The sequence below is a fragment of the Polyodon spathula genome, chromosome 24 (assembly GCF_017654505.1).
Source record: "Polyodon spathula isolate WHYD16114869_AA chromosome 24, ASM1765450v1, whole genome shotgun sequence".
NCBI lineage: Eukaryota > Metazoa > Chordata > Actinopteri > Acipenseriformes > Polyodontidae > Polyodon > Polyodon spathula.
In genome coordinates this window covers 10,074,008-10,085,391 of record NC_054557.1, presented here as the reverse complement: position 1 = coordinate 10,085,391, position 11,384 = coordinate 10,074,008, and the positions used below count along the sequence as shown (strand labels likewise).

Genomic DNA, 11,384 nt, shown 5'->3' with positions numbered 1-11,384 from the left:
CTGCCTGACTATGAGGTTGGTTAAATAGGACGCCGTGGTTTTTCCCCCATTGATGTGTTAACACAAGGAGTGAACCCGGAAGCTAATATTAAAATGCAGTTTAAGGAGGATTCATGCAGTCGTAGTATCATCAGTGGAGGAGGTGCCAGCAAACTAAAAAGAAGCAATCCTGCTCTTTGCATTTACTTGTACAGTTTGTAAATGCATCTAAACACACACGGTCAGTGTTACCACGAATGTGCGTTGTCAGTTAGTTCAAATATTGACACACTTAGATTTTCTTGAAATAGGATTTTTAAATTGCAAAAGTGTACTGTATTTAATGAAAATGGTACACTGCAACATGCATTATTGAGCAGAGCATCTGTGTTGAAGGTAATCATGTTTTATACAATGATATCTTGATATACTTTTCTTAAATAAAATGGAATTGCTTAATAAGATATTGTGTACAGGTAAGGCACACTGAAACACAAATCAAACAAAAAGAAAGAAAATACATGACATAGCCTATCATGCATCTATATGCACAAAAACCTAAGATTCCCTATAGTCGTTTACCCATTGACCATTTCTTTTTAAGAAGAGAATCCATTCGAACCTTTTCCGTATGGATTTGTTGTCGTCTATTTGCATATATGATGAAAAACTAAAACAATAAATAAAATGCTAATTATTAAATTATGTTTACGCGCATGGCGTCTCTCATACACAAATACAGTTTGCAATAGTTGCTCCGTGTTCCGAATAAGGTTAAAACATGCAGAAGCTGTAGATTAGACAGGTAGCTATTTTCTTTCACAATGGTCATGATGTCACGCTGGAGGAGCGGCTTCTGTGTCTGTGGGTTGTGGGAGGGGGCGCAATGTACACAATGCGCATGCTCATACTGTTGGAGCCGCAGCTGCAGAGCTGTGGCCAAAGAAATCGAAACAGTACGAGACATGGCTAGAGATGGCGAGGGACACGAACAGACTGCGATCACGGATGCTGCTGCTGTTTTAAACAAACGGGGGCCTTAAATTCATACCAAAAAACACCATATTAGCAATCATAAAAAATAAGCATTTCAGAGGAAACAAATTACGATTTTTTTTAACGTGAAGACTTCTTTGGACCTTTCTCAAACAGATAAGATAGATGTTTTGTCCACACGATTGCACGAATAATAATGAATGCTCAGCTGACGATGGAGAATATTGGCGATCTGCACGGGGTGAGCCATGAGCAGGTGCCAACTACGGCTGATCTGATGAGCAGCAGTAGCCCTCATCACAGAAGCTCGGTGGCCCATCGCAGCAACCACTTGTCAGTCCACGCTCGCTCCATGGGCATGGCATCCATCCTGGACGGCAGCGACTACCATCACCATCGGCCCCCCGAGCATGCTTTAACAGGGCACCTGCACCCCACTATGACCATGGCTTGCGAGGCACCCCCCGGTATGAGCATGAGCAGCACCTATACCACTTTAACCCCTCTGCAGTCGCTACCTCCCATCTCGACGGTCTCGGACAAGTTTCCCCATCATCATCACCACCACCACCACCATCATCATCACCCTCACCAGCGGATTCCAGGCAACGTGAGCGGCAGCTTTACCCTGATGAGGGATGACAGGGCTCTGGCTTCTATGAACAATCTTTACACCCCATACCACAAGGATGTCACTGGCATGGGGCAAAGCCTGTCTCCCTTGTCAGGGTCCGGGCTGGGAGGCATCCACAACTCCCAGCAGGGTCTGCCACCTTATGCCCACCCTGGCGCCACCATGCCCACTGAGAAGATGCTGACACCCAACGGATTTGAAGCCCACCACCCTGCCATGCTATCAAGGCATGGGGAACAGCACATGAGCACTTCTTCAGCAGGTATGGTGCAAATCAACGGAATCCATCATCACCACCACTTAAATGCCCAAAGTCATAGCCAGGTGTTAGGTTCCACCAGGGAACATAATCCATCCTCTCTGCCTGGATCGCAGGTCAACAATGGGGGCAATTCAGGGCAAATGGAAGAAGTCAATACCAAAGAAGTAGCCCAGAGAATCACCACCGAGCTTAAAAGGTACAGCATCCCCCAAGCCATCTTTGCGCAGAGGGTACTGTGCCGATCGCAAGGGACACTGTCTGACCTGCTAAGGAACCCCAAACCTTGGAGCAAGCTCAAGTCTGGCCGGGAGACTTTTCGGAGAATGTGGAAATGGCTTCAAGAGCCAGAATTCCAAAGAATGTCCGCTCTCAGGCTTGCAGGTGAGGGAATAATAATTGACATTTACTTACGTGCGACAATATTGTTTTACACCCGCTGTTTCCATGTATTGAACAGGACAGTAACGTGAGCAAGGTCATAGTAAATTATGATATTATGATATTAAAGTTCTGTGAAGTAATGCTGATTTCCTTTTAGAAATTATACAGTGTAATCTTGTATGCTTTACAGCGTTTTCTCTAGTTTTGTAGCTCGCCTTCTCAAAAACCTGAGGTTATGTTTTCAATTTGAAATATCGACCCATGGGTTCTTTGTAACGTGATACTGCAGCTATAAATCGTTAGGACTGTTCTTTCTTTATACAACTTGAGTGGTTTTAAATATGTGAGCTACATGGCATAGTAAATATTTAGCAATAAACCGGTTGGCAATTTGCGGTAATGAACAGAATAAATAAATAAATATTAATAATACTAATAAAAATCACCCAAGATACTTTGTTTAATGTTGATGTGCATTTGTTCGTCGGGTACAAAATAGATTCGTCTGTTGCAGTGTACGATCTTTCTACTATTCACAACTGGTTTTACAACATTGGAGAGAATAGCTAAGGAGTGTCTTCTTATGGATAGTGGTATATATAATATATAGTACCAGACTTGTATGTTTTTATTGTCGAAAATATGTTTATATATCATCAAAGCAAATTAGAAATTAAATGCTTTATGCAAATTAAGTATTATAAAATGTTTTTAAATGCATATTATCATATCTTGACATGTGGTAAAATACTTTTTATTTATTTATTTATTTATTTATTTTAGGAAAATTGAGATTGTAATTAATTGTTTGAATATAGTTGGATAGACGACAAAGGACATAGTGTTATTGCATTGTAGCTTTCCTGGTCTTTTCAAATCACGGGCGCGCGCCATATTCACGTGTTAGCTGTTTGAATTTTTTTTTGTTTTGTTTTGTTTGTTTTTTTTAACATTTTGCTGCTTTGCTTGTGTGGATAGCATGTTTGGATCCAGTGACGTCGTCCTGAGTGAGGTTTTGTTAATTAACTGATAGGTCTCCATTAATTTGTCCCTGGAGAATGAGAGACAGTCAATCTGAGCGCGTGTCAGGGGCACTGATCCGTTTCAGAGAGAGAATGAGAGCCATTTCTCCTTCATGTGCACAAAGGAAAGTTAATCTTTACACAATACCCAAGTCTAAACAAATTCTACTATAATTGGATTCATGCAAACCCTTTTTTTTTTTAATTGTATGTTTTTATTTTGATATAACGTTATATTTAGACAATGCAACGTGTGGTTCTGGTATATTCTGAATCTTAAATTGTGATTTGAAATTATATTTCAGAGTTTTACTTTTATTTGAGCATATATTCATATTATGTTTTCCAGAACAGAAAGTTTCTTTTTTTCCGGCTTGAGTAATATAGCTTTTGGAATGCTTTTTGTTTTACCTTCTGGGAAACTATTCATGGAGTTTAGTTGCTCCTTAAATTATAACCTTGGCGGTTGATCTAAATGTGAAATGTAGAACGGCGACCTCATAGAAGGCAAAACAGCCCTCTAAACGATAACGGTACACAAGCTCGTTTTCTTCGATCCTGAGTGCATTTTTACGACAATTTGGTGAACCTCAGTCTCCCATTATTTGCATGGATCAATACTAGAAACAGCCACTTGATTTAGAATATGTTGTTGGAGACCCTTGTTGCTGTTATCAGAAGGAAAACGCTGGCAATTCAGAGTAGGTGACCCTGTGTTAAATAAAGAATAGGGTCAAGTCAGAAAGAGAGATACCCTCACAGTGGTTTCTATTGTTCGGTTTAAAACTGATTCACTTCTAGAATGAATTCCAATTTGTGGCTTGTTAAACACTTAATTAAACTGAATATTGTTTGTATCATTAGTTTTTGAAAATGTTAATAGTTCAACAGTCACTAAGTATCTATACTATAATATAGCCTAATATATATATATATATATATATATATATATATATATATAAAACGATTATTATAGATATATATGGTACAATACAATGCAATTATATATAATATATGCATGTATTAATGTATTAATATCATAGCATAACAATCACGCATTAAAAAAGATAAGATCCTATGTATGCAGTATACATATAATGCTAGAATAATTCAATTCTGCATGACATTACCTTTACCTCTTTCCAGCACGTTGCGTAAAGTTACATAAGTGAATACTATGATTCATTAAATGTAGGGAGATCCTAATTAATCAAATAAGTCTGTATTTCTAGACCTGGAAATGTTTTACCATAAACAACGCAAAGATAAAAAAAAAACCTGGACGACTAAAATAATGACAAAAGGTACAAGTAACATGTAAGGTACCATTTCCTATAGTAACACGCCTCCAGGACGAAGACATATAGAATATATTATTGATCTGTTACACCGAATTCAGAAAGTATGTGATCAGCCTGCTAAGAGGTAAAATATTAAATTGGTATTGATTATTTAAATCAGCAATTTCGATTTTACCACAATTTATACAATGTTTTGCTGGCACAGAATAGGCGCAGTCGCTTCGCTTTCTGCATTGTTCCACATGGAAGCTGTTTTACTTGTATTTTTCTTTCTTCCCTTAAAAAAAGATCGAAAACCAATCCCCACTACCCGTAGTCCAGCAGTGTTGTCCATCTCTTTTGTTGATTGTTTGCCCCTTCCAGTAACCCCTGGAGGGCATTCTACCTCCAAGATTATATCGAAGCTCCTGCAAACAGAGAAAAAATGGGTAATTACATGAAATAAATATTGAGGTCTCGACACCACCCGGGCTGTCTCGCCAAGTGTAAACAACGCTGCTAATTGCAAGGCTGACCCCTTTCAGCCTCCATCTTGTCCTTTTATTTTCTTATATCACTCTAGAACTTTTCCTACAGCAGCTGTAACATAATGTCTGCATTGACGCGGTTTTGAGAAACAACATTTATATTTTCTATTTAGAAAGCGTGTTACTGTACTGTATTAGAACACCATTCAGTTCGATTGTCATAAAGGGGGTTACTGTAGTACTAGGTAATCGAACGGGAATATGAAGTTCACTAAACTGCCATAACTTTGATGGATTTTTTTTTTTTTTAATAAAATAATATGTAAATGTTTTAAACAATAGTTTTTTTTTCTCTTTTGTCCCGTCACCAATAGGTTATATTATTGATTTCAATTATTTAAAATAAATGGAAGTACAGAAGAGTAGAGAAGGGATGAATTATAGAGAATAGCCCTCTTAAAAGGTAAAACAAAAATGTAATGAAATTAAATAAGTACACTTCTTACATTCATACTTGTGTATAGATTCAAGGACACTTGAACATAACGTAACATATAAATATATTAAACACGCTTTTGTAATTGTATTACAAAATATAAAGCATCTTTAATATGCCAACTCAATAGTTGAATTGCTGTTAAAATTGCATTAATGAAAATGCAAATTAAAAAGTAAGAGTAGACCTAATAAGTATTATAACTTTTGAACTGACATTTTATTATTAGTTCTTCATTGGTGTGTGCTATATTTATGTTAAACAACAACCCGCCAAAATATGCTGTAATTATGAAAACAAAACAACATTTATAAACGTAAAATAATTGCAGATTATGATTTTTAGAACTTTAGGCCTACCAGATTTTGACACTGTGAATTCACTGTATGTTTGTTTCAATTCTAAGCGTTATAGACAATTTAAATGTATGTTGATTAAATGTGTGTTGATATGTACTGTTATTGGAATAGATCTATTGTATACCTTGTGTTTTTGTTTTCGTTTGATTGGTAAATAATAATTCAAAACAGATCATTAGACACGACTTTATTGTGTTTATATTCATACATTTGCTTTATCTATGCAAGTTTTTTTATTACTTTAAAAGCATTTTTCAATTTTTCTGACTTGATAAGGTTTAGCAAGAAACATAACATTACATTTGAACATTACCTAATTAAGATCGTGTTGTCAATGTTTTTTTTTTTTTTTTAACCTGTAGCTGCATGGGAACATAATACACCTCATTTATTTTTGTCAATCACATCCGCTGTAACAATTCTTTCTAAATTGTAGTTGTCTTTGTCAATGACATTTGTTTTAATAAATACAGTCGCCTGCGAAATTGCGAAACAATAATCGTTTTAGCAGCACAATTTTACTCAATAAGTGTGAAGCTTTCCTAGTATTTAGTAGCAATCAATCAGAAAAACAGTTATGAGACGTATGGGGGTCAGCGGTGGGTGGGTGGGGTAGGTACAGACCCCATTATCCTACGGGCTCTGGGAAAATACTCCACCTGCGAGACTCCTGATTTTTCTGTCACCGTGTCCTTGCTGGCTGCTTGATTGATAACCAGCTAATATACAGCCTCATTTGCTTTTTCTGTTAATATTTATCTAAACCGGGGATAGCTGTACATAATGTCTAAGCTTGCAGAGTCCAGGATAACCGCAACGAGGAAGACATTCAAAATAAGTTGACATTTAATGACAATTCTGTATACACCTTATGCACGCACTTTGAAATTCCCTTTAAGGGAAGAAAAAAAAAACTTCGTGAATATTATAAACAGCATTTATCACTGTTTAACGTTTTATATGCGTAAAACACACAGACATTCAACTAGTTTACAGTAACTATTTAGAATAATCGGACTTTTGGTGATGGGAACACAAGGATTCTGGTAACAAATACGGGATGGATGAAATTTAAAGCGTTGTCTGCTTATATCTACTTTGATTGGAGTGACTGGTTCTGTAAAATGGCGTGGAAGTAATTGGAAAAGAAAGTAGACGAGGTCACCCCATACTGGAGGCGATACAGTCGGTGGTGCTGATGTATGATTGTTAAGGTTTTCTTGAATGTAGAACACAGCATTATCAATTAAACGGTTAATACAATACCTAAAAGCGATACATCGTTTTCTATTTTTCGTTAGTAGAAAACAATGTAACTTCAGCATGTTTTCAGTTTATATGTAACTGAATAATAGCTTGCACAGGTGGCTAAACGTTTGGTTGAAGTAAAAAAAAACTAATATAAATGTGTGTGTGTGTGTGTGTGTGTGTATATATATATATAATTCCCATGCTGGATAAGAAGATAATTAACATAGTTACAACATTGGCGCATGCTGTATTTGTGCCCGTGGCCTACATTTAGCTGGACATGTTCAGGTTATTTATTTACAGTATTTACAAAAAACAAAACAAAACAAAAATAAAACACACAACTCTGGTCACTCTTTCACAGAACAACTGCGCCATCTGCCGGGCATCTGTGGCTCATGCAACCATACGTACAATGACGGAGGTCCTTATAAAAGGAAGGTCTGTTGGCAAATACTGGTTTAGTCTCTCACCTGCTTAAAAAAAAAGCACACATTCTAATTTACCTGTGATATTTAATCCCTCAATATGATCATTTTGGTCTTGAAAAAAAATCAAATCATACAGACTAGATTAATTGTTTAGTTGTAAAATTAAACCCTTCCACACGCCCAAAAACACTTGAATTTGAAAAGAATTATGTACGACCAGAATTCCAGGCCCGGATTCCCACACTCCTGCGTGTTGCCTATTTCAGCACCATGGACAGTTCTCTGCAGCAGCATACCCCCCAGGTTTATTGCAGTGGCTGGTTGACAAATCTCACCTATCGTTAATTTTATTGCTTGCTGCATGGTAATGTGCCCTTTGTTATGGATTTGTCAGGTAAAGAGAGCACTTTTTTTTCTGACGTATGCAAACAAACCACATACCTCCCACAGTTACACACGGCAGTCAATTGAGAAGCGAGACGTGATTGCATCGCCAATCCCTGTATCTATTTAATGTGATACATACACGGCATGCTTTGTTCTTGGTTGTGCTGGAACCCATAATGTGAGCAAACATCGAACTGCCGTGTATACATTTTACGTGGATAAATTAAACTCCCAACATGCATTTGGATCATTTAAAATGTTGTTGTTGTTGTTGTTGCTGTTGTTGTTAAAATGCCTAAATCTTTTTTAGGTCCAAACTCAACATATGATTGGCGATATATACTCCACCCTAAGTCTGTGATGTATCCCTATATTTTATGTATTTATTTAAGTACGGTCTTGATTTAGTATGATTCTAGTTTTGAATATCTGTGTAACTGCACTAAAGGCTCGAACCTTATTGTAAATGCTTGAGGTAAGAGACAGTTGGTATTGGAGGGATCCTTAACTGATAGGTATTTTAATTTAAACTGTGAATGACCAAAGACTTAACATTTAAGCAGTGTATCTGAAGGGCAGATAAAAATCGTCTGATTTAATTTATTATTCGTTATTAAATGCATACTGCCATCCTTTTACGGCAATGAAGATCCAATTAATTTGATATATTGACAATAATTGATGCCAAGCAATGAATTATCTTCCAAGACAATTTAGTTAACTTTGTTTGCTGTATAATTTTATGGGGAAAAACACACAAGCAATACAGTTACAATCAATATTTACATTTTAAGTGACTCCTTTTTAAGATTAAATGTTTTATTAATTGACTGTCAGATATTCTTGATGGTTATTTAAATGCATAATGCTCTGTTTATTACCTATCCCTTTTAAAGATACATTTGCACAAACCTATAAAAATCTTACAATAACACACTAGTTGTGTTTTATTTCCTTATGGTGCAAATTGCATTTTGACATAAAGACCTTGAGAAATTAGCTGGACTAATTTTAGGAATACCAATAATATGTATAGCACTTATAAACAAACAGAAAGAAAAATATTGTGTTCATATGTTTCTTCACATAGTATTAAAACTGTAATATGCTTAATTGGGCAGTAATCCCTGTGGACAAAGAGCCTTGGCATTTTAAAAGTGATTAGGTGAATAATTTGCATCTGTTCAACTGTTTAATTGGAAAGGGCTAAACCCCACCTTTTTAATTGTGTCATTACAGCAGGTTTGAATAAGGAGAAATATTTAGGTAAGCATTGTTATCTAAGCTCAGTCATACATAACCATGAGCATTCGCTAAATTAAAACAAGCTTGTGAATATACAGTAGCTTACAAATAAGTGGTTACCTGTTTTAGAAACTAATATGTAAGAACTAATGTTTAGCAGGCATCTATAGTAACTAAAAGCTTCCAGTTTTTAAGATGTCACGCTGTGAATAGCGTATCTAAGTATGACAGTCATTATGATGTATGATGTAAAACCTACAAGAAACTAAGTCACGCAGACTGATATCCATGAGTGGTTTGATATGAAAAAGGTCTACAAATGTTTTATATTCATTAAACCATCTGCATATTTTCATCAGTGTTCTCATGATATATTTCTCAGATCCTCTTTAGTGAAGCTTAAACTCAGTGTGTTGCAATATTTATTTATGAATTGTTTCTTGCTGTGATATGTTATTTGTACCTGATCTAACAGAATATTGAGAATTTACACATTCTTATGTTTCCTTTCCAGCATGCAAAAGAAAAGAACAAGAACATGGGAAGGGGGACAGGGGAAGCGCGTCCAAAAAGCCTAGGTTGGTCTTCACAGATGTCCAACGTCGAACTCTACATGCAATATTCAAAGAAAACAAGCGCCCATCCAAAGAATTACAAATAACCATTTCCCAGCAGCTGGGTCTGGAGCTGACCACTGTCAGCAACTTCTTTATGAATGCACGCAGGAGGAGCCTGGATAAGTGGCTGGACGATGGCAGCTCCAACTCAGCCAACTCCTCTTCCTCATCAAGCACTTGTACCAAAGCATGAAGGAATAACCGCGGACTGAACCTCGGTGGAAAAGCTTTAAAAACAAAAACCAGGACATCAAGATAGCAGGTTTATCCTTTAAAACTGTTTAAAAAGAAATACATTACGATATTTATAATATCCAAAGAAAACCAAAGACTTCTTTCACCTGCATTAAGACGTTGTTCTGCAACACACTTTAGTAGGACATCTTGCAAAAAAAAAAACACTGGTCCATACACCTTCAACCATGATCATCGTACAACGTATTTGGCTGTTATGGTGGTTTGCAGCATAGTGGTTCTTGTCACTGAATGGACATTATCCCAGTATGTGAGCCATTTTATTTCATTTGAAATAATATGAAGGTGTATGATGTAAAAAAAAAAACAAAAAAAAAACAAAAAACAAAACACTGTGTATGTACCAGTGGTTGGAGACATTGTCAGGACTGGTCTGCAGAGTGGGCTGTACAATGGCATAACTGGAATGTTGTGGAGTCGTATGTGTACCTTTGAATATTCATTCGATTCCAGTCTGTCGGTACTTGAAGCTGGGAACTAAAGATCTGGCTATAGTGTTCAAACTTGGTGGAGCCATTCTGAATGTTGCCTAATAGTGCTTTCTCCCTGTTTGTTAAGGAGTATCCAGGAGGGAAAAAAAACACACAAAACATAGAAAACATAACATAAAATATTATAACATACCAAAGAAAAAAACAGTTATTTTTCAAAGAAGATAACCCAAAGAGTATTTTTTACAACCAATTGTTTTTGGTTAGGTTTTCAGTCTTTATCACAGAGGGGATCAGTATGACTGTTAAATGCAATGCATTTATCTACATATACTTTTGACCAACAGTTTCATATTAAGGTATTAGGTATTGTAACCAGGTAACAGCTACTTCCAAATATACAAAAACAAATCTCCCGGCTTTATTTATTAGAAAAAGTTTCACATATTTGTATATAGGTACCCACAATGACAGTGTTATCATTGTACTATTTATAGTTCAATGTATACAGAACACTTTAGACAGACAAAATACCATGCTGTTTACAAATTAACATTTTAAAATTACAATGCACAATTTCAATCATATTTCATTGTGTATCAATATACTTTCCATACACTACTTTATTATTACTGACAGGTATATAACAGCAATATATTCAAGACACATGGAAAGGGTGTACTATTTACTTGTGGTGCCTGTCATCAGGTGTTAATGAGAAACTAAGGCATTATATAATAAACATGTATTTTCTTTTCAATCTTATATTACAGACACTATGAAATACCAGCTGCTAATGACCAAAGAGATAACCTGAATTACCAGCATTCAATGTTCATCTGGATCACTGCAAAAATATTTATCAAGACA

At 36.1% G+C, this 11,384-nt stretch overlaps 1 protein-coding gene across 1 annotated transcript; it reads left to right on the top strand.

Moving 5' to 3' along the window:
- Positions 1 to 1,171: 1,171 nt before the first annotated feature.
- Positions 1,172 to 10,059, top strand: LOC121299350 (hepatocyte nuclear factor 6-like). Its single transcript, XM_041227060.1, has 2 exons — positions 1,172 to 2,252; positions 9,726 to 10,059. The coding sequence occupies exons 1-2, from the start codon at positions 1,172 to 1,174 to the stop codon at positions 10,019 to 10,021; spliced, it is 1,377 nt and encodes a 458-aa protein (XP_041082994.1). The 3' UTR covers positions 10,022 to 10,059.
- The last annotated feature ends 1,325 nt before the right edge of the window (positions 10,060 to 11,384 follow it).

Coding starts and splice junctions, on each gene's coding strand:
- LOC121299350 (XM_041227060.1), top strand. CDS start 1,172: ATGAATGCTCAGCTGACGATGGAGAATATTGGCGATCTGCACGGGGTG. Junction 2,253..9,725: donor GTCCGCTCTCAGGCTTGCAG/GTGAGGGAATAA, acceptor TTTCCTTTCCAG/CATGCAAAAGAAAAGAACAA.